The sequence below is a fragment of the Trachurus japonicus genome, chromosome 12, assembly GCF_045865225.1.
Source record: "Trachurus japonicus isolate A0001 chromosome 12, Traja_1.0".
NCBI lineage: Eukaryota > Metazoa > Chordata > Actinopteri > Carangiformes > Carangidae > Trachurus > Trachurus japonicus.
In genome coordinates this window covers 17,815,204-17,841,483 of record NC_140918.1, presented here as the reverse complement: position 1 = coordinate 17,841,483, position 26,280 = coordinate 17,815,204, and the positions used below count along the sequence as shown (strand labels likewise).

Below are 26,280 nucleotides of genomic sequence, written 5' to 3'. Positions count from 1 at the left end.
TCTAATGGAGTTTAACATGATTCATATGAAATATCCTGCTGTCAGATTTGGTTAATTTACATCTGTCAGTTGGTTTAACAGCTGCTGCCACCCGGTGGTTTGGTTGGGTCACAACATGATTCCAGTGGCCTGTAGCCTCCATGAGTTTCTCCTACAATATAACCTATTCTATCAATTCCTACTCACTTTGAATGGAACGTATTGTACATCAGATTAAAACAGCTAGATCTTCTCATAGAATCCAAGATTCTTCATGTGTAACATCTGGTGGCTCATAACTAACTTCATCTAGGCAAGGCAATTTAATTTCTATAGCCTACTTTTACAAACAGTTTGTCTCATCTAGTCTTACACCTGCTGCTGTCCTGTGTTACTGCTTTTCTATAGACTGTACTTTTGTGCCAAACCTGCTTCAAATAAAACATGACATGACAAATTAGAGTTTACAGTGTCTTCTGTCATCATGTAGTCTCTGACTTCGCACAAGAAGCTTGTTTGAAACCCCATACTAAGTTGAAAGTATATGTAGGGTCAATTAAAAGGATAAAAGTTTATACAACAAATAACTCATTATTTTTTGTTGCTGTTAACTGTTTTGTTATGTTGCATACTGGCATGTTGTGACCTTTTGTGGTAGAACATATTCTAACCTCCAACAAGATGTGATCAGTATGAGGGATGTAAGATGTAACATCATATGATTTAACTGATTGACAACATGAACGAATGAAGACAAAGGACTCGGTGTCAGTTTTCATACTGGTATCTCTTTATTTGGTGCCGCGGTGTGTTCAGGGACCTGGAGCAGCTACCAGCAGCCACCACAGCAGGAGCAACAGAGCTTTTTGCAGGAATAAAAATATATTAAACAGAACTTCAAGAGATAAAAACAGAGCGTGTTGTTTTAGCTTCTTTTTTTTTCTTTTTCTTTTTTTACATCAAAGTGAAGATTGTCACTCATCTTCTTTTTCTGAGTCTGCTCAGCTCAAAAACCTAATTTTGTCTCTTAGCTTACTATTAAAACGCCTCCAATAACTCAAGGTTGTTTTATTACATATGAATATATGAACTAAACCTTTACTTGTCTCTGGGTGCTGTTACATAGAGACTGCGGACTATTTTCTTTATCATTCTAACCTGAATTAGTTAAAACAGGTTTAAAGAATGAGGCTTTGACTGTAACACAACAATTGTTGGTCCTTCAGAGTTTTTGAGAGGGTTTGTTTTAAACTCCCTCTAGTCTCAGATGGGTGGGGTTTACAGCAACAGCCACATGAACCTGCTGTAGTAACTAATGATCATTAGTCAGCTGACTAATGAAGGGTGGGTGGGTGAATAAAACAACCTGAGAAGCTTTCATTCAGCAGAGCAGTCACACCGAGCTGAGAGGGAAGGGAGACAACAAGGATTCATAGGTAGGATTCTTAGTAACAATCAAATTGCACGTCACTAGAAAAAACCAAAAAAAACTAAACAAGACAAACTAAAAAACAAAAACAACTTGTTTTCTATCTGGGTGAGTACGACAGATAATCGTCGGTACAGTAACATTCATACGTTTGATTTAGACTCGTTAAAGAGGAAGTTATAAATAGATAGAGGAAACCATGCAGAGTGAGTCAGGGAGGGGGAGAGGACAGAATAAAAACACAAATAAGTGAAATAAAAGAAGAGTTTAAAATGTGAACAACAAATATAAGTTGACAAACAAATCCAAAAGTCTTCCAGGACAGGACAGAGGGCGAGACACGGGGGAACAAGTCAATTCAGGGTTTTTTTGAAGGTAACTTTTTCTATTTATTGTTTTTTTTTTTTATACCTTTCTATATACTGTATTCATTTCAACAAATATCATTAATCAGATAGTAGCAGCACTTTTTTAGTTTTTGAATGTTTAATTTTTTTTTGGGGCTCTGTTTTCCTGCAGCAGGGGGCATGATGGGAACTGACCTCGGTACAGCTGAACAGCCTGCGGTCATTTGCACCAAAACCACTTTAACCTCTGACATCATCTGTGTTGTTGCTTTTTTGGGGGGAGGGGAGTGGGGGGGTTAGAATGATGTGTCCTCCCCAGCGGGGACATGGAGGACGGCGTCCCTCCAGGAGCTGCCTCTGTATTGCTTTTCATGCAAATGTGAACACTGAACACGTCTCTCTTCTCTTCTCTGAACACACTATTGCTGAGGGAGCCGTCCCTCGCTGCCAGTTACCGTGACACAGGACACGGTCCCAGCGCTCTGATTGGAGGAGTTTAATAATGTGAGGTGGGGGAGGGGGGGGCAGGCAGGTGATGTCAGAGTTGAAGTGGTTTGGGTCAACGGCTTCCGTGGCTAGGAGGAGCTGACAGGCTGCAGAGGCGGGCAGGGGGAAGAACTGCCTTCCTGTCGGGACAACAGGACACTGCAGGTGCTCAGACCTCCTCCTCCTCCTCCTCCTCCTGATGTTACGGCCCCCGGCGCAGGTGTTGCCCCCTCCTGGACGGCGATGGCGGCGGTGACGTCCTCGTTGTACAGCCGTTTGATCCCGTCGTAGAAGTCGTCCACCTCCATCTCCTCCACCTGGACACACAGAGGGACCAGGACTGTCAATGTGGTTGTTATGTGGTTTATTACTGAGCCTGCCACAGACCAGGGAATGAAGAGACTAGAGCTGTGTCTCAATACTTCATGCCGTGCCGAGCTAGTGGAAAAGCGCCATTAGTGTTGTCTCAGATGGAATACTGTCGTTGTGCACTTACCCAAACTAACCATCGCAACAGTTGCCAATGTCTTTTTGGACGCTACCGTCGCCCGTCAACATGTCTATTGGCTTGTTCCGTTTGTAATTTCAATTAGTGATAATGAACACCTTACTCGTACCTTTTTTTTCTTTTTGTTTGTGTGGGCCACCTGTTTAATATGAGGAGGAGATTACTCTGCCCCCCGCCTGCCAGTATGTTGATTTACATATATTATATTCTGCTACGTAGCCAAGGCAGCGATCATTGAGGGAGAGAAGTGTCCATTGATGCACAATCAACTTTATGACCGTTATGAATGCATCATTGTGAACACTCTAACATACTCAAAATAAGTTGGAGTATGTAAGTAAGTATGGAAGGATTCAAATTGAGACACAGCATAAGAAAAGCTGAGAACAGTCATGTGAGAATCTGTAACCAGTCAAACGATAATTTAATGTATTATTAAAGCAGATATCAGTGGCACGGCCGTTTCGGCTAATGCTGTGTTCAAGGCAGGCTTTTGAAACCGTAAGTTACAGCTTCAAGTCACAACTACGACTTGGTAGCGTTCCAGGTAACCCGTAGCTCGTGTTTTTACCGTCCTGTTGTCTGTGAAAGTTCCCTATAACGGCCACTCGTAACTTCCGACCCGTGAACTCGTACCAGATCGAACTGGTATGACTTCACAGGAAGGAATAACACAAAGTACGAGTTTCCTTGAACGCACCATGAGTTAGCAGCCCCCGCCCTTGTCAGGCATCAATTGGTCCTCGTGCTACGTCACCACATTCACGCGCATCCCTTGGCTGCACACACAGCCCTTCATGCCGTTCTCTCCCCTCATTGGATAACACTTGTATCCCACAAGGAAAATTTTCTCCTCGGGTTACAGCAGAGCAGAGTGACGGAGAGACTCGTGTTTAGGCTGAAATACTTCATGTAAGTGATTGCTGACGGAAAATAGGACTATTTAGGACTTATATTAACAAAAACATTCCACTGATATCTGCTTTAATGCTGTTACTAGGTGCTTTGATGTTACCGTAGCGATGGTGTTACCTTGCGCTTGGCGGAGGCCTTGCAGCGCAGCGTGACCTTCTGCAGGCGGTTACAGTGGTAGAGGTTTGTGGGTGGGGAGAGCAGAGTTGGGATGCTGCTGTCGCTCCAGGGCTGCGTGCTCCCCTCCTCCCCCCCAGCAGGTGTCTGTGGCCGGGGGGTGGAGGCGTTGGTGAGGGCGTGGCTCCTGGAAGACTCTGTGGTGGAGGTGAGGGTCCCTGGGGGGCCACAATTCACACAAACACATTCATTATTAGATTCATTAACTTGTGAATATTCTAACAAGAAAGTTATTTTTCGTCATATCCAGGCATTCTTCTTCCTCAGGAAAACTTGGAGCTTCCGTTACCCATAATGCAACACAAGTGGCAATAGTTCTGTGTGTGATATGGCAGAACCATTGGAAGTGGGCTACAGTGGTCAGAGTTTATCACAACCCTGACACCTGGAAACAGACGATAGACGGGGGGGGGGTCTCCTTCAAACGTACCCAGTGTGGAGCAGGGGGGCGGGGGGTCCTGGGCCGGGTGCAGAGTGGGGGGGCTCTGCAGGGGTTGGTAGATGTAGACAGTGTTGGGAGGCAGGGAAGCTCTCAGTGTGGACAGACTACGAGCCACCAGCTCTCGACCCCGGATCAACTCAGAGCTGTCGATCTGACAGGGAGACAACAACAAGACAACATTTACATATTTGAGTCATTAAACAGTAAAATACCAACACATACACATCTGCCCGGCAGCCTGAAGATGCTCTTTGACAGGCCTGGGTATTTCCTGAATCGATTTCAATTCAAATCAAAGGGTCCCAGTTAGATTAGATTCAATCAGACAGTACTTGAAGTTAGTAGTTCTGTCCTTGTTCCAGTTTATATGCACTCCTCCTCTACATACAGTAGGTGGCGACGTTATGTGTCATTTTAGCGGCTTCATACAGACTCTTTTCAGGTTGACTTTTTTGTCACCTAGTAAATAACTGGATATAAATAACTTGACTACAGTTCCCGACTGGGAAGTGTCAGCTTTCTGCTGCATCTTGATCCTTATTGCCTTTTCCAACTGGTCATACATTGTAGCTCATAGTGAGACAGAAGCGGTCTGGTACCTGTGCCCTCTTCAGCAGGTCGATGGTCAGAGCCAGCCAGTCGGGGCAGCAGGTCTCCAGCTCCAGGGTGATGAGGGCCAAGGCCAGCATGGATCCTCTGAGCTACAAGGACAAAAGAAGGACAAAGCTGTTCACTGGCAGGTCGACAGCTCAGGCAAACAAGTATGGATTCAGTTAGAAGAAATACATGTGAAATCAAATACATAGAAAACTGAGCCTCAGAACATTTTGACTTTACAACACCACTGCTACATCATGGAGGAGCCAAGTGAAAGGTTGTGTGTGTGTGTGTGTTTGTGTTTACCTGTATGAGTGTGTGGTCAGCCAGACAGTGGTAGAGTTGCTGTGTGAGCAGGGCGAGGTGCTGAGAACGGTTCAGGCCCAACATGGAGTCCAAAAACCCGGAACGACACGACAACACCATCACATGGAACTGAGGCAGAGAGAGGAGAGGAGAGGCTGGTGAATGATCCAACAAGACCCAACAACAGTTCTCTGTTTCAGCACCATACATCTTCACTGGTTGTCAAGATCCCAAAACCTGGGGGCAAATCTGTTTTTCTCCTGAAAATAAAAATTCAAAACTTGAAACTTAACTTGTTTCTACCACCAGGTGTCACTATGTGAACCCATTAGACTACAGACACAAACACATCTCATCAGATAATCAGTTCCTCATGACCTGATGACAGATGTGTTGAGAGCAGCTGTGAATGTGGACATTGTTAAAATCAAAAGTTAAGACACAGCTTTTTAGCCTGGCTTCTGATTACCGTAGATTTTACTTACAGGTTTTACTGTTTTACTATTTTTCCTATCCTTTTATTTATCGTTTATTTTTTAGTCTTTGTATTCTAAGTCTATTTATTGTATAATTTTAGTTATTTTTATCGTGTCCTTGCACTTATGCTAACTTTTAGTTCCCTTTATTTATCTGGTTTTATCCAGTCTCTGGTGTTTCCACAAATTGTTGAGAGTAAGATAGCGCTTCAGTTGCCTTCTTTCAAGCTCTAGAAATGAGTGTGTGTAGTTGCGTGTCTTTAGGTTTTATTTGTTCTTTGTTTTGTCTGCTTTTATGGTGTGAAAACACTTTGTGCTACATTTTATTTGTATGAAAAGTGCTCTATAAATAAATCTGAATGATTGAAATGTTCGGTGAGTGAACATTCTACTAAAATACTACATAAATGCGTTTTTGTGTGCGTGTGTGTTGCAGACATACAATGTGCAGAAAGTCCAGTGCTGTGGCGGTGTGCAGGTCCCAGTTCAGTTTGTCCAGGATGATCCTCTCCATCCTCAGGATATCTGATGGAGAACAACCACAGCTGCTGGAGACAACCAGCTCCTTCAGAGCGGGCACACACTGACACACACACACACACACACACACCTGTTAGGACCACTCATGACATGACATTATGTATTCATTTTGAGTACCGGTAGTTTGTCCTCACCTCGTCCTCCTCACATGTCTTGGCAGCCAGGAAGAAGCAGGCGATGGCGATGCAGCGCAGGTACTTTGGACGAGCCTGGAAAACAACAACAACAACAAAATAATCCAATCAATCAGTAAATCAATAACATCTTGAGTCAGTCTTACATGAGTGTGCAGCCTTCTGTTGTTAGTCTGTTGGACAATTAATATTATTATGACTCTCACTCCATCCAGTGAAATGGTGTAATCATGGCTGTTAGCTGTCAGCACGCTAAGCAAAATAGTGTTGTTGTTTTTTTTTTGGCATGAGCAAGCAGAGCTGTGTGTTGTTGTGTTATATCAGTTTAAATGTTTGCTTCATGTAGAATATGTGTACAAATCTAGTACAACATATTTAGTTCACCTGCAGCTGCTTGTTTCAGTGGGCATTTAAAAACATGGTTTCTGAGGAAGCATCAGTGACACCATAAAACATAAACTGAGTTTTAGTGAATAACACTTGGTGTAAAGAGAGGCTCTGTTTCCACAGAGCAGCTTTCATAGCTTTAATAATAATATTGAAGTGAAAGTATGAGGCGGCGATGCTACTCATCACCTGGGTAATGCTGTCTCTGCACTAAAGCATGGTGGGGAGTGGGGACAGCCACATGCTATGGGGGACATATTCAGCACCAGGGACAGAGGGCAGAATCAATGCAACCAAACACAGAGAACAGACCTGAGTGGACGCTTCACCAAGCAACACAGCTTGGTGTGATCTTTCATCCAGACAACATCAAGGCTGGTGTGGGGCTTAGAGACACATGTCCATGTTTTTATATCAAGCAGGACATCTGGACAGGACACACTCACTGCCCTGTCTGCTCTCACCAAAAATGTTTGGAGTCAGCTAGAGCTGATAAGAGCTGCCAGTGCTGACCAGTGCCAGAAGACCAGAGGGACGGGGACATGTTGGTGCATGTCTAGTTATATGCACCAGCAGTTCATACATTAAATGACCCAGTTCAGCTCCTCCAGTCTGTTAGTCATTCTGAAGCACAGGTCTCTTTTAGCTTTAGTGCTCCGAGTCTCCCTGAAGATGTGAGCCCAGCCTCTAGTGTTGAAACTCAACACACACCTCTTATTATTATTATTGTATCTATGTTGTCGAGTAGAATTGCATTTTATTCTATATTTAGGTGTTATTATTAATTATATTACATATTACTGTCTTTTACAATCAATGCCTTTTTGCCAGTAATCTTTGAAGTACTATGAACTAGCTAAATGCACAAGTTCCTCACAAATTAAGTTTGATGGACTGAGTGGTTGAAGACCAATGGAAGTGGCTTAGAGACGGCTATCCAATTGTACTGGAATGGTTCATGTGAGGATCGACTGATGACTGAAATCTACATCATAATAAACTGAGCAACAGGAGTGATGAAGTACCATTGAGACGGTTACTTCTACAGCTATATGAAGATTACTCCAGATAACTGACAGTCATTGTAACTGGTTCTTTCACATTTGTTTGCTGAGCTCGTGATAATCTTGGTACATTTTGTCCCTCAGATAAAAACATCCTGTCTGCTGCGTGGGACAGTCCTGACAGGGGAGAACGATCACAACTGACACTAGTTCCTGTGTAAACACTGACAATCCAGCTGAGAGGCAGCTGAGAGAAACGTTATGGTAGCTGCAATGGAAGTCCAACAAACAACATTTGACCAACCAGGGCCGTGGCTAGGAATTCTGGCCCCCCTGAAAGAATACTTAAGTGGGTCCCTGACTTTTCCACTCTTTTTCTGAGACTATTATGATTTGTCATATTAAATGTCATATTATCATTTTTTATTTAGCCTACTTTGTTTTGATGCTAATGCAGCATTATGAGTATTAGTCAGGGTCTTATGTAGAATAAATCAGTCATACAAAGATTAGACTACTGGGGTTTTTTGTGGCCCTACTGGGCGCTGGGCCCCTAGAATTATCATCACCTTTCTCCCCTATACAACGGCCCTGTGACCAGCTCATGTTTGTTTACCCTACAGCTGTTTTCCTTGGTTTCTCTAAATTCTTACATCCATCACGCAAGGATGTCTTTAAAAAACTGTGATTTTTGTGATTTATTAGTTAAAAGGCAACATTTTCTTGTATAGATATACCGGTAGATAAAATGCTCAGGCTTCACAACATTCATTTGGTGCAGAACCAAATAGTGGAAAGATTTGACTTGTGCTAAGTATGTTTTCCCACTGGTCACTGATCCCTGATGATGCTGTGCTACTAGTGTTGAGTTACCTTGATGGGAGCGAGGAAGCGGTCCAGGATGCTAACAGCTAACACCAGGGTCTCTGGGTACAGCTGCAGCCTGCTGTGGAGCTCCGTCAACCAACGCACGGCTTCGTCCCGCTGGGCCGGGGAGATGTCTGTATCCTACAGTAAACAACAAGGAAACAATATCAGCCTCGTGGTCTCTGAGGCCCTGGGGAGATTTGCACTGGTCACTGGAACATTTGTTTCCCCAAAGGGACAATAGAACATACCCATCCTGTTCTGTCTAATAAGAAATGAGACTCAATTTGTAGTCCTGTTTTCACTCTCACTACTCCCCTTCTGCCAATCTGCCAACTTTATTCTTTGTTTTCAAACAGTGTAAAAGGTGATGACTATAAATACATCAAAAAATATTGATCTTAACATATGAAACTGCTTTCTTGCAAATATCAAAATTAATTCTGCTAGTGCGCCAGTGGCCAAATAATTTCTGTTATTTAAGAACACAAAATAAAGAAACAAAATGTTTTCTCATGATTGATAAAAAAGTAATGTCAAGAAGGTCAATTAAGAACTACTACTACTGCTTTCTCTACTTATACAAAAGAGGCCTGTCACAATTATTACATAATTGCCTGATTGCGATCATTAGAGCTGACAACAATCATTTACACATAACAGTTAAAATGGTTTCCATTCTTCTGTATAAAAACAGCTGCATGAAACTACCAGAAATGTCAGATTTCATCACTGTTTCCTCATCATTTTCCACCGCTTGAGGTTTGATTGGTCCTCTTTTAATGACATCATCACATGGCGCTTCCTTCTTCTATGGTTTACTGACGCCTGAGTACAGCCACAAACTATTTATCTCAAAGAGCTTCATTTCTAATATACAACGACCACATTTCAATGAGCATCGACTGACATTAGCATCATGGATTCATTTGCAAACAGAAATGTGTTTTTTATTGATATGTTCCAATGTTTAATGCCAATAAATGGCTGTTCTTCTTCTTCATAAGGTGTAGGTGTATTATTAAACTATGTTACTATTACAGTGGCATAAAATGTTTAGAAAAAGACAGTGAAATCGTTAAATATCTGTATGACAATTGATCGTCAACTAAAATGTCATGATTGTGACAGCCCTCATACAAAACCATCCAACACCAACAACAACAACACAAAGAACAGTGTATCCAGAGGGAGGTAAGAGGAATCCTCCAAACACACAAAACAAAACAGGATGTGAGTCCTCTCCTGTCTCTTAAAGACAGCAGTACTATTTCAGGTCAGCACTTGCCCTGGTTTACATATGGGGCCAAGCAGGGTTAGCCCAGACTTACTGATCCAACTGTATCAGGACCCAGACAGCAGAGGCCTCTGTGACTGACATACAAAAGGACAAACCGGCCTGACAGACGCAGCAAACCAGTCACCAAATCTGCTCAGAAAAACATTCCAGGCATTCAGTTTGTTCTTCACACAGCTGAAGTCATCTGCCAGCTGCCAGCCACATACTCTGCATGAGGAGCTGGGCTGGGAACAGCAACAGTCAAACCTGTATGATGTTTCTGAATGGGCCTGAGTTTCAGCTTTCCAGAACAGAGGACGTACTACACATTCATTCACTCAGGTATTGTTATAGGATCAATATAACCACACAGTAGATTCACTAAATCAGTTGCATCAGGTATCATTAATACAAATGAACCACACAGATACTGTGTGTGTGTTATTTTAGCTTTAAAGGTCCAGTGTGAAAAGTGGGAGTATTTCAGGAGCATGGAGCCATGAGGTGAAGATCTAAACCATTTTACCATATGTCTGCTGTTTCCTCCTCCTTGTTCTTTGTTGGTTTATTTATGAACGTGAAACTCACAAACGTGCTCTCTGACAGGCTGAATTTTCCATGTGGGCTGCCATACAAACATGGCGGCGCAAGATGGCAACACTCTCTAAATCAAGACCCTTGTTATATGTATATAAAAAAGAACTACTAAGGCTACGAAAAAACCAAACTAATGTTATTTTATAGCGATTATAGGCTACACTAATACAGATGTAATACCTTGAGAATTATTACACACTGGACCTTTAACATGCAGAATGACATTTCCTTCAGATTAAAGATACATTAGAAATGATTTCAGACGCATTTTAAAACACGTTTGTCTTTGTCTTACTGGTAATGGCTACATGATGCTGGGTGGTGGTGACTTCTCATGTTGGTTTGAGCAAAACCTTTTATTGCTCACAGCTATGACCCCCCACACTGAGTAAACACGGCTGTGACTTGTATTGGGTTGGACACTACAGCCACACACCATGCTGACTGAAAACGCACTATGTTTAGTGAGAAAATACTGTAAGTTGGTAGCAAGCTTGGTAGGTGTGGCCACTGAAATGCCAAATATTTGATTTGTACTGGACTAGAAGCAGAGGTCAAAGGTAAGAGCTCAACTGACCTGTTAGGCAACTAAAACTGCAACTGGACACCGTTCGGCCTCTCAGCCTGGAGCTGACCAAACTAAAAACAACTGACCCAATTTCAGATACTTCCCATTGATGGAAAACAGACAGACTGAGAAGAATCTCAGAGCAGAGCACTCCCTTAGTGACCACATGGACAAGACTGTCTGTCTCTTTTACAGGGAGGGGGGTGCTGGTCAGGTTCAGACAGTCCTCAGTGTCACCTCTATCACAGCTACTCTTGAGCTCAGCACTTCTCCAGCTGAGTCAAACCTTCCTGTTTTCTCAGTTAAAACAAACAGAGACTAACAAAAAATATATTTGGTCATCAACTGAGCTTACAGATTTAACAGTCTGATCACTTTATGTGTTATTTCTTAGATGGAAAAAGCAGGATTATTAGGTAAATAACCATGGATCGTTTAAAATCAACAAAGATTAACATTAACACCAGCAAGGGGTCAGGGCTCCAGTCTGACCCTAAAAGGGGGCATTTTGCCATATACAATTTGAGACAGTGCAAGTACGGTAAATGTGCAACCAGTAAATTGGCTGTTTTTTTTAACACTTGTGAAACATGGAAGGGGCGACTCAAAGAATTTGGAATCTGCCATTACAGGTGGCTGGCCAAAGTGTGAGAATCATGAACGAAAAGAAAATGTGAATAATGTGCGCCCCTAAATCTTCTGCTTGCGCTTCTTAAGTTTTAACTTAGGGGCCACTGTAAATAAAGTGAGTCTGGAGGCCTGGGGTGTTTTTTACCCAGCAACACTGCTGCTGTTTACACGTCCCCGCGGAGACCGACTGCCTTCTTGACCTCTTACACCAGTTTACATAGGTAATAACCCAGTCAAAGGCACTGATAAGCATCGTAACTCTCTCAAGTGTCGTAATTTATTGCTCTTCATTATCAATACAAGACCGACAAACAGGCGAGTTCAAGGCCTAGACAGAGAGGGCTTTGTTATTCTTTACATGAAACCTGTTGTGTAATAACACTGAGACATATATTAGATGACATGTTTCCCCCACAGAGACTGGCCTCCTGCTAATTTCATTAAATTAAGAAGTAGAAGAAGAATCTTCTTTTATTTATATTTTGCATGTTCTCTTGTCCAATTAAAGCAGAAGTAAGCGATATTTTTGTGTTAATATAAGTCTTAAATAGTTATATCTTCCGACGGGAATCACTTACATGGAGTGTTTGGACCGAAACACGGGTCTGTCAGTCCCTCTGCTCTGCTCTGAGCCGAGGAGAAAACTTTTCTCGTATCCTACAAGTTTTATCCAATGAGGAGAGAGAACGGCATGAAGGGCTGTGTGTGCAGCCAAGGGATGCGCGTGAATGTGTTGACGTAGGGACGAGGACCAATAGATCCATGACGAGGGCGGGGGCTGCTAACTCCATCGGCTGACAAGAAGTTATGGTGCGTTCAAGGCAACCCATAACTCATGTTTTTCCGACCTGTGAAGTCGTACCAGTTCGATCTGGTACAACTTCACGGGTCGGAGGTTACGAGTGGCCGTTATAGTGACTTTCACAGGCAACAGGACGGAGAAACGCAAGTTGCGGGTTGCCTGGAACGCTACAAAGTCGTAAGTTGTGACGTGAAGCTGTAACTTACGGTTTCAAAAGCCTGCCTCGAACGCAGCATTAGCCAAAACGACCGGATCGCTTACTTCTGCTTTAATAAATGAGCACTGGAAAATAACTAAATGTAGTGCGTCCATAGCAAGGGGGCAGTTGTCGGTCTGAGAAGTGAAGCTCACTTCCGCGTTCAAAAAACTGCAATCCCCTCGGCTTCCTCTGGGGGCTGGTATCAGAAAGCAGCATTCCCCATAGACCCCCATGTTAAAATCGCCAACTTTACATCCTCAATAAACATGATCAAAGCCTGGTGTCAGAACGTTTTTTGGTCTCAATCGATAGTTTCTACCCCCGCACACACTCTGAGGGGGGTGAATGTTTTTTTTAACTCTACCGTTTTACTGTTATTAGGTTAAAACTCTGGCCAATTAGGTTGCGGAAACGTTGAGTGACAGGTCCGGAGCGGTCCGTGGACAGCTGCTTCGAGGCCAGTGGGCGGGTTCTCGGCCGGTAAATCCAACATGGCGCTGTTCAGGCCGCCATATTTGAGTCACAAAAACGACTCCCCAAAACCAATGGGTGACGTCACGGATGCTATGTCCATTCTTTTTACAGTCTATGGTTCATAGACATGGTTTTGGTGCTTAGCTCAACACAAAGTTGTTAGTGTTGTGTTGGCCAGATTACACTGGCAGAGTCATGAACGTGCAGCCGTGCCAGTGACTCAGCAGAGCAGATCAGGATTAACCGTCAGAGACAATTCTGCTAATTCCATTCGACTTCCTGATTTGAAATCCTACACCTAGACACTAGATCAGCAGTACATGTGAAAACACAATGAACTGAAAAGAAGACTGAACAGATACAAGAAAACCACACTGTAGTAACAGCGAGGAAGAGGTTAAGGGAGTTACTGCAACAAATACACTGGAAATGATACGAAAAATCAGTACTGACGTAATGACGACTGATTTGACATCACAGATGTAGCAGAAATTATCAGTCATCATGACTTATTTAGCAACAGCTATTAGCAAAACTATAGCTGCGACAGATCAGTGCATCATGCAGAGCAAAGTAACAAACTTCATGCAAGCAAAAAGGAACAGGTTCACTTTGGGCTTTAGACCGTTATGACCAAAAAATACAAAATTTGAACTCATTAATGTCTAGAGAGCAGAGACCAGACCACATTTTAAGTGTGGGGCACAATTAGTTACACAACATGAGCAAAAGTATGGAACCAGTTAAACATTATCGTAGCTGAACTTCTAATTTCAAGCCTCACTCACCTAACAAGTTTTCTTTGTTTCTTTTAACCACATAGTATACCTACTTTAATGCATGTAAATGCCTAAGGGAAATTTACAATACTAAACTGTAGAGACAAAAAGTTCAACTGATCCCAGGAACAAAGCAAATAAGCTCATTATTAAAAGGAATACATATCTGGAATATAAAGAAATATAACCTGTGTTCAAAATTTGACCATCAACGATTCAATATTTATTCAAATAATTTTGACGTGATTAGTAAATACTAAGTGTGAGACATGCTTATGAACTGGGTGAGGCCAATTACTGTAAGGGTGTGATGACACAAGGCCTTCATGAGATGGAAAGACGACGTGTCTTAAGACATGCAAACTGGGTGACACCTACTGAGTCAGGTAGAGGCAAAGAAACTAAACGTAACACTGGAGTGTTGCTCAGTGACTCACAGTGTGTGTGTCTGACGGACTGCTGCTGCGTGATTACATGTTATCTACTGTCTCGTCTCTGCCACTGTAACTGAACGTTCAGAGGACAAACCTGAATTCTACACAGTGCACACTGTGGACACACTAGTCTAAATAGTAAGTTCAAAGTAAATACTTACTATGGTAATAAGTCCTGCTGGGGCTAGTGACATAACTATTGATTCTAAAAGAAAACTCATCTTCACCAGGTTCTCCCTGAGCTTCTCTGAGAGCAGGGCAGTCTGCTGGTGCTGTTGTACTAAAACCTTTACTGTGAGATTGTGCTGAAGTTGGTTTGGTTTTGACATCACATTGTGGACAAGATAAAACATGAACCAAACTATTAAATAAAGGCAGTTGTAGAGTTGTTTAGGCCTCAATCAAACAAAATGGACGCAGCTATTGTGCAAACACTGCTAGTTGGTCAAGGCCGACATGTGTTTTTGAGTGAATCCATCCCTTGTGTGATGAATGAAATACCACTGACCTCTCCATTTTGCAGGAGCATTTTTATAAGTGTATTGCTACTTTGTTCAATTAAGATGTTTGACTCTCGTGTTTTCCTCAAAACTCTGACAGTAATATGCAATATTCAGTCGTTGTTTCTCTGTCTGCTCTCCAGATGCCTGTTCAAGACTCAGAAGCATTTATGTGCCCCTCTTCGGTTCTGCTATATGTTATATTTACCCTATGGAGACCTTCATTCATATGTCTCAATGGTTTTTGTGTTATTTGGTTTTAGTTATGAATGATATTTATGACATTCAATGTATTTAAATTTTGCATTTTTACCCTTACTCTGTGCACTGGTTTGGGGAGTCTGGTTTGTACCTGTTCCCACTCCCCTCTTGCACTGAAAGGATTTCCCCAGACAACATGAATTTGTAACTTTGTGTTAAAAAGTCCTGCTTTTTGACATCGCGGCTACGAGTGTGCGACTTTACTTCCCTTGATTGACGAATGAAAGCACCCAGAAATAAGAAATCACCTGTGAGGAGGGCTTCTTTGGCACGTAGACCTTCCACATCTTGGCTTCCCTAGAGGCGGCCTTTTCCAGAAGAAAAGACAGCCTCTGGCGTCCCCAGGGTTGAGTGAACTTCATTCTGCCTCCCCCTGGTTGAGCCTACCTCCCCACTGGATACAGCTACCTGCACAGTGACACAGCACATAAGTACATCACATTCTCTGACCCATCAACAAAGAAGATGTGAGGTTGATTTACACTTTGGTGACCAAAGGGACAAAGGAAGACACAGTCAGTCTTCACACACACTGCAACATACCGGTGTTTTTGTGAAACTGCTTGACTGTGGTTATTACACATCTACTATCTCTGGATTTCCTGGGTTATTATGGGCAATGTTGCAAACCAGTGAGGAAGCTTCACAGCAATGTTGCATCAGGATTATTACAGTGTACATTCCATCATAATATATTGTGCATTGGTAATTCAACACAAAATTTAATTTTTTATTTACTAGGATATAGGAAATGAACCAATATTTAATGCAAAACGTGAAAAATAAACAGCATATTGCGTTGGACAGACATGTTTATACCTGGTCTGTTAATTAATAACTACAAGCTAATCTGACAGACACCAAGAAGACTGCAGTAATGTTATACATCTAAAAAAACAAAACAAAAAACAAACAAACATAAAAACAAACTTTGCACTTGCTATAACGCCATTAAGCAGAGCGTTAACGTTACATAACAGCTTACTAACCAGATAGCTACGACTCAAGCTAACTGTAATAAAGTCAGCCATTGTCTGACCAAATACTGTGTGGTCAAGATAACTTCTCATTTTAAAAACCACCTGAATTTCCTCGGGGAGGTCCCACTTGTTCTGGGAAACACCGGGCCTCCCAAAGCAAGTGCATTACCGGGCATTTCCTTTCATTATTACCCCGAATACGGCTATTCCCTGGACTGGAGCTAATATGAAAGTCTGCCGTTCCCGTACCATCGCTAGCCGCGTATTTTCTGTGTTTAAAATATATACATGCATAGTGAATACATGTTTATTAGATACGCTTGTTTAGTGCCAGACATAGCGTGTTTACAGGCGACGACTGAGCCAACTAGTCCGTAGCGGCATTTAAATGGCTGACTCATAGCCAGCAAGTAGACGGAGCCCCAAGACTTACCTCCCCTGCGAAGCGGAGAAAACCACAGTTGGATTTCATCCGGTCCACTCAATTCAAAGGTAATTAGGGGGTGGAATCGGGTACCCGTCCTTTAGTTTAGTAGTCCATCTTCGCTTCCATGGTGCTAAGTGCAAGGGAAAAGGGGTTACTGTAAAAAATGTATAAAAATAAAAGAACGGAATATAGACAGATACGTCTACTTCCGAGGAGGGGACCCGGGGGGAAGAGAGAGGAGAGGCTCCGCCCACGTAAAGGCAAGAACTGGAGGACAAAACAATCACCCTCTGTGGAATTGTCCCATCAAATTTATGTTTCATATAAACGTATTAAAATATTGTAAATATTTGGCCTGTTATAAATCCATATGAAATATATCAACAGTCGTGTATCAGTGAGCCTCCTTTACTTCTTGACAGACAGTTATGAGGTGACCATTTTATTTACTAATTTAGAAACAAGACACAGTAAATAAAGAAGAACTAGGTATACTATACCATCAAATCACTTACATATGATACAATTCAATACAAGTAAACTCAAATCCACCCAACTACCAAGAGGTCACAGATTTATACAGCAACCATAAACCTGGGAGACCAGAGCAATTTACTATACCAGGGAACATATGCGTGTGTATGGGGATACGGGGCCTCTAAAAGTCATTAACATAATTTCTGTCATTTATGGCCACCACGGTAGACAGTTATATCTTGAAGAAATTATTTGTATTATGAACTATGACTAACATACCCATGTTTTCAGCACTGCAGTAAGCCCACGAGCAGAAAAGAAACCTTCACAACATTATCTTTTTTGCTGACATTTATTATTGCAAGGTTTGATGTAAACAACTGAGGCACACTCAAAAAGCAATACGTAATGCTATAATCGCGTCAGAACAGTTCAGCCAATCAAGACGTCCCATTTTCGGCGGACTATTTGAACGTTCTACGCTGCGGCTCGCTGATTGGATAACGGCGGCGTCAATCACAGTGTGTTCGTCACATATAAGGATACACTGTATTTCAGTTCTAATGGCTTATGTAGATTGAAGATTGATTATTGACGCTAAGTACAAATGTATTGATATAAAACTGTCCGTAATTCAGCTAAAACGACATCAAAACATTACAGAATTTTATTTATTCAGGTTCCTGTTGAGTTTACGCCTTGATTTGATTGGCTACTCCCATGACGTAGCATGTGGGCGTGAGCGTTATGAACATCAACAAAAGACAGAAAAGAGAAAGGAGAAAGACTAGAAGGAAGGAATAAGACTACGCTGTAGCAGACACAGAACAGATATGTGGATTTAACCCTCAAAACAGGTAAAGTGAATATTTTACATTTTACTAAAACTACACTCATTAACCCTGTAGTTCTGTATTCATCTGAACCTTATTTACGTTATTTTAGTAACAGAAAGAGAAGGAAGAGAGAGAGAGAAAAAACAGCCGAACAATGGGACGTTAATTTGGTTACAATCTCCAAACTATCATCTTATAACATCATCCAGCAATGGTCAAAAATGAATAATAACGTGTCTGTTTTTGTTGAACACATATTTTGCCTTTGCATTTCGACAACACTGGTTCTGTAACGACAGAGATGAGGCTCAGCTGTCTCTTTTCTCTACGGAAACATTAGTGGCTTTCAGACACCGAACTGTTCTTGTCGTGGTTTTGGGGCTAAAATGTGTTATTTGATTGTTCAATTTTCTTCCGACGGTGTTTATCTTGTGTTGTTTGGCTCTCCTGGATCCGACTCCAGTCAACCTTTTTTTTCTTCTTCTTTTTTTTCTCCCACTACGGTAAACATTACAACAGTAAACCCCTATTAACGAGGAGAAACCACCGAAAAACAACGTTTTTTCGGTTAATAACATTAGTGCACTGTGGTTTAAGAAGGTTGGTTATTTATTTTAAGTCAATAACCCTGCGTTACATTATAATTTTATAGGGCTTTAACGTTTGAGGAATGAAAAACCCCCAGCCCCTCCCCCGCTCCGACCAGAGAGGATTTAAAACGTTAGCTGGCTGCGGTTGACGTTAGCTTCCTCCGTTAGCACCGAGCAAAACGATAAAACTGTGGGTTTCTGGTCGTGTGGGTCCTGTTTGTGTGTTTTGTAGGTTGTTAATTAACAGACAGAACCTTGCAAAAGTAGTTGTTTTTCGGTCAGAGAACAGAAGGCGTCAACCTAAAAGGAAATCTGACACCGAGGACCAGCTGAGGGAAGTGGGCTGGGCTTAGAGCTGTGACCCTGTCAGCCAATGTAGAGCAGTCACACACAGTAATGTCATCATCCAATAGAAACCAGAGGAAAACACTCTATCAGGGCTGCTCAGATAAAATGAAATGTATATTTTTAGCCTGAGAAAGATTTTGTTTTACATATAGCTGTGGAACATTGTCGTATATATCTCTTATTACTTGTCAATAAATTAAATTATATCACCCTGCAAACACTGCTCGTTGATATGCATTACAGTATAGATTTTTTTCTGACGTGAACACTTAGTTATGATTTGGAGTTGACCCTTGTTGTTCTCTTTTGCAGTGTAAATACTGTCGTGAAAATCTTCCAGTGCCATCTGAAATATGGATGCCTTCAAGCTGATGAAGGAGCTGCGAGTGAATTATGAGCAGGAAGATTATTACCTCCCCAAAGAGACGGGACTCGCTCTGATTGAATCCACAACACAGGTGAGCAAAATTTGACCACACCATCATACTGATCCACAGTAGTTTCAGTGAATGGGAACTCTTCTTTTACTGTATCAGAGCTGTGACAGATAAACTAGGTTAATCACCGGCTCGTCTGTCGCTCTTCTTTTCCAGGACGACAGGCGGATCTCAGCCAAGTGCAGAGATGCCAAAGTGGAGGACCTGTGGAGTCTGACCAGCTTCTTTGGTTACAGGACCCAGACCTTCGTCCTGGCTGTTAACCTGCTGGACAGATTCCTGGCCATGATGAGGGTATGACATGCTTACACCTGATAGGACGGCACACAGGACATTTTAGTCTACCCTTCTCAGGGTGTGGTGACACCCTCTTGACTACTTGTGTGGTTTGGAAAAGCCTGTTGTAATGGTGTCATTGCAACAGGAAATTAGAAGTAAACAATGGTAGAGGGTAGTGGTTTGTGGATACAGCTGCCTTCTTCCTTAATCGGTTGTTTATAAAACATAAATCCAGTGCAGTGATTAAATGCTTTAGCGACATAAAAGCATGGCATTCTTAGTAAGCAAGTCGATGTGAAACTGTTTCTAACTCACCTGTCATCCCTCAGATCCAGCCAAAGCACCTGTCCTGCGTCAGCCTCAGCTGCCTCCACATGGCGGCCAAGGTGACGGAGGAGGAGTGCAACCTGACGCCCACCGACGAGCTCATCCGCATCGGACAGTGCAGGTTCACCGTGTCCGACCTCAGCCGCATGGAGAAGATCATCGGGGAAAAGCTCAACTTCAAATCCAAAGCCATCACTGCCTTAACCTTCCTGCACCTGTACCACCAGATCACGCTCTCGCACTCCACAGACAGGTGAGAGCGTCACGTACAGGAAATGACACAGATTTATTTCACCTCAAGTAACATTCTGTCAACATCCATATTTAGCTTCTTCTCTTGCATCAAACATCAAGTTGTACTTTAGATCGACTTGTTTTTTAAGCTCATCCTCCTCTTTTACATCGCACCCCAAAACAGCTGAATTTTTCCACTGATCTGAGTGGTGGTGTTTTTTCCACACCACTGCCTGTTAGTTACAGAGCTCCACTTTACGTGGTGCAGCCGTCCTATCAGCCAACTCCACCGTCAGTGACAGAAGGGCACTGATAACATTTGTTGTCAGCTACTGCGGCCAACAACACCTCACACTTGCATAACTCTCGCACATCGTTGGAATCTGTTTTGCTGCACTTTGCTTCAAAACACATTCAGTTTGACATTGGAGTTTCAGGAGCTTCTGTGATGAGTCAATAATTAATTTAAACAGACTTAGATTTTGGACTGTTCTCAAAAGTGTAGATTAACTCTTAACTCTGACCTGGAAACACACTTTAACCTGACTATGTGTTTGTGTGTGAGCAGGAAGGAGAAGCTGAACCTTGAGAAGCTGGAGGCTCAGCTCAAAGCCTGTCTGTGCCGGATCTCCTTCTCTAAAGCAAAGGTAAAATGAGTTGTTGCAAGTTACAGATGTTTTTTTTTTCTGTCTCTTTGTATCTGTCTGTTTGTCTTTAGGTTTAGTTCCACATAAAATAATGAATGTATCTCTTCCTTCCTGTCTCTTTACCCATCCAGCCGTCCGTCCTGGCCCTGTCTCTGCTGAGACAGGAGATCGAAGCTGTTCAGTCGGAGGACATGCTGGAGATAGCCTATCACATCCAGAGACACCTGAAGGTAAACAACTAGGGCTGACCCAAAAAAATCGAAGCTTCAAAGCTTAATTCGTTGCCATGGTAATCGATCATGAAGTCCGTGATCGATTTTTTTTTTTTTCCTTTTTGACACCGATTCTCATTGGCAATTGTTACATTAAGATGAGTAGGCTACTTGGCATCCTGGAAACCTGCATGGTTTTGGATATATGCAGTGTTGGTTTGCCATTACTTTCATTATTTCCGCTAAAGATGATAATCGGGACAGCCTTATAAACACAGTGAGGGAAAGTTAACACCTGCCGAGACCTCATGTAATGGAAAACCCCCAAAAAGAGACATTGCTTATGGGAGCAACTGAGGAAATGAGAGTCCAGATATTTACATGGCATTACAGGAATATTAACTGTTGGTATCTGCTCACTATTTCCTGATCAGACTGACAGTCTCACTATGCAGCCATACAGCCTGCAGGCTCACCACTTCAAGGGGAGTTTCCAGCTTCAGTCTGAATGAGAGGGAAGTAAACACAATGCTGGATTGATATGAAATCTTATTTTGAAGAGCAGCAAGGGCGTTTAGTCATTCCTAGCTGAGCTCTGTGTGGTTATGTAACCTGGTGTCTTGTGTTGTGACGTCTCAGCTCCCGACTATTTTATCCGCCATATCTATAAGTGGAAATTTAGGAGGTGTGTAAGAAGGCGTCTTTCTTGGATGTCATTTAAGAAGCCCCCACTTAAATTAGTACAGTATGTGAAAGTAGGATTGTTTCAGGTCTTGGTATGTTGCTGCCTCAGTGATAATACTGGTTCCCTGGATGTTTGTCTTTCCAAGGCCTTGGTTTAAAGTTCAGGTATTACGTGAGCAGCCGATCAGGTTTCTCTTAACCCCCTAACCTAGAAAAGGAATCCAGGTTTCCGTTTACACTCTGTGTTAAATACAGTAAATGGATCATTCGAAACGCTCAGATGTCAGTTAACTTACTGTTCAGGGCAGGGGGCCAAACAAGCTCAACTGAAGCGCTGTGTTGTTGGTTTCAGATTGCAGACGGCGAGCTGCTGCTGTGGAGCGGCCGTGTGGCCCAGTGTCTGTCGGACTACGCCTCCCCAGAATGCAGCAAACCCAACCACAGGAAGCTGCAGTGGATCGTGTCGCGGCGGACGGCCCAGAACCTGCACAGCTACCGCAGCGTCCCCGAGCTGCCCACCATCCCAGAGGGAGGCTGGGACGAGAGCGAGAGGTCAGAGCCCCCCCCACCACCACACACACACACACACACAAAAAGTCACCTGAGCAACACCCTATAAGTTATTAATAAGAATAACACCCTTCACTTATGGTTTAGTGCATTTAGATGCATGTAATCCATCCTAGGATCTTAGTACCAGAATTGAATCATTCAGTTTAAATTAAAAATAAAGATTAATTGGAAAAAAAAAACATTAAAAAAAAGAAAGTATTAATCTGGAAAATATATTTTGTACAAGATTTTTCTGTCAGAGCTGACAGAGCTAAATCCAGACTCTGGTGTTGGACCAGTTCATCACTGGTTTCAGTTTCATGCTGATGCAGATGATCATGTGATAGATCACTCAGGTAATACATACCAAACACTCCTGACAACAATAAAGGTATTTAAAATGACAAGGAACCCAACACACCCATGTGTCAGCATAGGTGTGTTTTGGTTTCTCTGGTGACAAACTGTTCAATGTCTCATCACAACTCTTTTATATGATACAGAAATGAACTCATATAACCAGTTTATGTCTTAACAAGATAATTCAGATGATCTTTAATAGGTGTTTTTACAGTGAAGTGTGTCTGTCACTCACATCACAGTCTTCTGAGGCAACTCAAATGTTTCTGTTGTGTTGTAACACACACACAGACCAGGCCTGGGGTAATGTCTGAGCCTGTTGGGGCCTCTCCTATCTCCCAGCGCTGTATGATGGGATGTGTGCGCGAGTCACCGGGCACGTCCCACTGACACACAGACGTTTCCATTACGTCACACAGCCCGGGGAGCCTCACCTTTATGTAACAGGGAACTTGTGGAAAAGTTTTTAGTGAGGCAACGTGTGAAAAACAAATAAAGAGGAACCAAACACGGAGGCTTTTCTCCCAGCTGGTCACGGAGCCACAGAGCAGCTCGCTCCAGAAAATCACATTTTACTGATGTTACATTTGACACTGAACTTTAACCAGAGAAAGAGAAAGAGCAGACGTCAACAGACTGACGGCAGAGCAGAGAGAATACTGCTGAACTGTCACAAGTCACAACATGAGACCAGCTGATGACCGGCTGTTTGAGGAACTGATATCTTGCTACGTAACTGTTGTTTTTCTTACTAACTGTGACTTCACTGTTAGTCAATTTAAAGGGATAGTTCAACATTTTGGCAAATTCAACTAATGCCATAATCCCTATAGTCTTAGCAGTAGGTTCATTACCTTTAATTGTCGGTGCAGGCTGTTTTTTTAGATTGGCAGGGCAGAGACGCGAGCTGCTCAGTTAACGCTACGGAGGCATATGGTATTTTTGCATTTCCCTCATCAAACTCATCAAATACACAATCCAACAACTCCAAAACGCTCTGGTGGACAAGTTGTGACCTGCACATTCACCACGCATCAAACTATATTTAGTTTGATGAAGGAAATGTGAAAGTACCCTGCAGCTCGCGTCTCTGCCCCACCAATCTAAAAACAGCTTGCACCGACAATTAAAGTGATGAACCTACTCCTATGACTATAGGGATTATGGTAGTAGGTGAATTTGCCAAAATGTTGAATTTATACGACATGAGAAAAAGGTTCAGTATTGTAACATCACAAATAAAGGTGGTTGTCTGTTACTTTTTGTATTATAAAAGGTCAAACACAAGTCAGATTGTGGCCTGTACGTATTCCTGACCGTGTCTCTCTGTGTGTGTGTCTGCAGTGAGGATTCAAGTGAAGACATGATGAGTTCAGGTGAAGAGTCCCTCAGCAGTTCTCTGGGCAGCGACGCTGAAGGGCCCTTCTTCCCGCTGCACTTCCGCTGCCAAAAACACCGCCAGCACCTCCTCCACGCCTGAAGCCCCCGCCGTCCTGTGCCTCGTCACCCCCAACCCCTCTATCTGACCTCTTTTTAATTTATTGCTTAATAAGCCTCGGTGCTGGTGGAGAATCACATTAAGTGGCAGCTGACTCTTCTGGTAGATTAGGTTAGATTTTTTAGTTTGTAGAAGTGTCGGTGCATGTTGAAGTGTCACATTCCAGGATGCAGGATTTTAAGGATATTCAAGTGGTGTTTAGCAAGATAAACTCTGCTCCACTGGATGCAGTGGCTGAACAGTTCTCATTGCAGACTAGAAGATGATCTGCTAAAACGTGATGTTTATTTAATGGAATGTTTTTGACTGTTATTAATCCAAGACTGTTTTTCTTAAAGGTAATGAGGAGTTCTCTCTTTGTGCGGACACTGAGTGGCCACAGTCGTGTTGTCTTGTCTCTAGAAAAGACTGGAGTGTGTTTTTAGTTATCCTGAGATAGACAGTGACAGTGAAGGCCTCATTACCACAATCCTTGTTGAGATAACCAACGCCTCCACGTGTGAGTGAAAGCTCTACGCCTCTGGCCACTCTAATGCTCCGTTACAAAGTTGAATTTGCACAATTTTCTTTTAATCTCAGTTCTAATCTTGAGTGTTAAATGGTGAAACTGGAGGTCGGAGTTTGTGTCTGGAGGGGAAACTGATGCGTTAGCAATGTTTTTATAGCATTATTTGTAGCATCACTGCGTTTACAGCAAACTTACCCTCAGATGAAGTCCCACTGATACCACAGGGCATTCAGAGAAAAACATCTAAGTGTGTGTTTGTGTGTGTGTGTGTGTGTGTGTATGTATGATCCTGGTATAAATTTAAAGTTGCCAACTTTAGGATGTAGCTAAAAAAAAAAAAAGTCTTTGGTGTTTGAAACTGTTAAGAGAGTGTGTTGAATGGAACAAAAATAATGCTGACCAAGTGTCAAAAAAAAGTCTAAAAAATGTTCAAAATGTAAAGAAAATGTTAATACAAAAATATGTAAAACTGTAAATGATGTACAAAAAAAACTGTTAATAGTTCTTTGTAGATATTAAGTTATTTATTCTTTTTGTCACATGTACTGAAAAAGAAAAATCTTATAAAAATGTTATTTTTAACCTTTGGTTTTTGGTCTTTTTCTTCCACTAGCTGACGTGGTCTTGTCACAGTCACAACAGACAATTTCAGCATCGACACTATAAAATAAGTGTTTATTGATCAAACACAACTTCACAGCATCCACTTCTATCATTGGTATGTGAAAGCTGACAGACTGTCTCTAACTCATAAGGGTGGAACGGTTTTGAAGCAAACGGGAAAACCTCGGTTCAGAGGATTTAGGTTTGTCTTCCTGAACCACCTGTCTCAGACCGACTGAGACGCTGAAGCACAAACCTTCCAACAACACGGAAGGAAGAGAACCAAGACAGACACTTGACCATGCACTTCCCCTCCTCCATTCACACATTACCCACTTACCCCCCGCCCACACACATATTGGCCTGCCACCTGTCATGACATTCCAGATTCTTTGAGTCGCCCCTTCCACGTTTCACCGCCGTCACAAATATAAACAGAAAAAACAAACAAACAAACAGCAAATGTACTGGTTGCACATGCTTGAGTAGATGAAACATTTACACACAGTCTGAAATTTTAGGGTTAAATTCACAACCATTAAAGGACAATTCTGGGCAAATTCAACTCGGGGGTTTATTTCCCTAACATTTTAGGTCTAATTTAAAGAAGGAATCTGAAGATTTAATTGCTCCTGTTTTGCGGTAGTTGCGTCTGTGCGTGCATCGCCACGGCAGCAATGAATGGGAGTGGATGCAAGTTCCGCTGCTTAGGTTGTTTACAGCCCTCAAAGCCGCAATTTTTTTCCACAGACAGCATCAGATGGCGACTCAAACATGCACCGAGAAGTTTATTTACTTCAAGCAAGCCGACATGTTTGTAAAACTAGATCTAATTCAAAGTCTCACGCGAGACCCAAGTTGACGCTCGGTGTGTTCAGGTGCAGTCGGAGCTTCCGTTTGTGTCATAAACACAGGAATATCAACTCTTGACTTGCTTGAAGTGTACATTTTTTTCCACAGACAGCGTCAGGTGGCTACTCAAAGATGCGCCGAGAAGTTTTTTTTACTTGAAGCAAGTCAAGAGTTGATATTCCTGTGTTTATGACACAAACGGTAGCTTTTCCCACTGCACCTGAACACACCGAGCACAGCAACTGGGTCTCGCGCGAGACTCCGGGAGACTTTGAATTAGATCTAGTTTTACAAACATGTCGGCTTGCTTGAAGT

The 26,280-nt window shown here is 42.4% G+C and overlaps 2 protein-coding genes across 2 annotated transcripts; one reads left to right on the top strand and one right to left on the bottom strand.

Annotated features, from left to right (window-relative positions):
• Positions 1-909: 909 nt before the first annotated feature.
• ccni (cyclin I) lies at positions 910-16,584 on the bottom strand. The gene is made up of 10 exons (XM_085793657.1): positions 16,528-16,584; positions 15,363-15,522; positions 8,598-8,732; positions 6,334-6,408; positions 6,102-6,242; positions 5,184-5,312; positions 4,880-4,981; positions 4,269-4,431; positions 3,782-3,996; positions 910-2,558 (listed from the first exon to the last, which is right to left on the bottom strand). The coding sequence occupies exons 2-10, from the start codon at positions 15,474-15,476 to the stop codon at positions 2,331-2,333; spliced, it is 1,302 nt and encodes a 433-aa protein (XP_085649783.1). The 5' UTR covers positions 15,477-15,522; positions 16,528-16,584; the 3' UTR covers positions 910-2,330.
• Positions 16,585-17,787: 1,203 nt separating this feature from the next.
• On the top strand, positions 17,788-25,092 carry ccng2 (cyclin G2). The gene is made up of 8 exons (XM_085793656.1): positions 17,788-17,855; positions 19,085-19,230; positions 19,366-19,503; positions 19,818-20,068; positions 20,618-20,696; positions 20,828-20,926; positions 21,945-22,144; positions 23,849-25,092. The coding sequence occupies exons 2-8, from the start codon at positions 19,126-19,128 to the stop codon at positions 23,982-23,984; spliced, it is 1,008 nt and encodes a 335-aa protein (XP_085649782.1). The 5' UTR covers positions 17,788-17,855; positions 19,085-19,125; the 3' UTR covers positions 23,985-25,092.
• Positions 25,093-26,280: the final 1,188 nt, after the last annotated feature.

Excerpts from the sequence above, each read along its gene's own strand:
- ccni (XM_085793657.1), bottom strand. The coding sequence starts at position 15,476 with ATGAAGTTCACTCAACCCTGGGGACGCCAGAGGCTGTCTTTTCTTCTG. Across the intron at positions 4,432-4,879 it reads ACCTGCTGAAGAGGGCACAG|ATCGACAGCTCTGAGTTGAT; the intron begins GTACCAGACCGC and ends TCTCCCTGTCAG. Across the intron at positions 2,559-3,781 it reads AGGCCTCCGCCAAGCGCAAG|GTGGAGGAGATGGAGGTGGA; the intron begins GTAACACCATCG and ends CTGTGTGTCCAG.
- ccng2 (XM_085793656.1), top strand. The coding sequence starts at position 19,126 with ATGGATGCCTTCAAGCTGATGAAGGAGCTGCGAGTGAATTATGAGCAG. Across the intron at positions 19,504-19,817 it reads GATTCCTGGCCATGATGAGG|ATCCAGCCAAAGCACCTGTC; the intron begins GTATGACATGCT and ends GTCATCCCTCAG. Across the intron at positions 22,145-23,848 it reads GGCTGGGACGAGAGCGAGAG|TGAGGATTCAAGTGAAGACA; the intron begins GTCAGAGCCCCC and ends GTGTGTCTGCAG.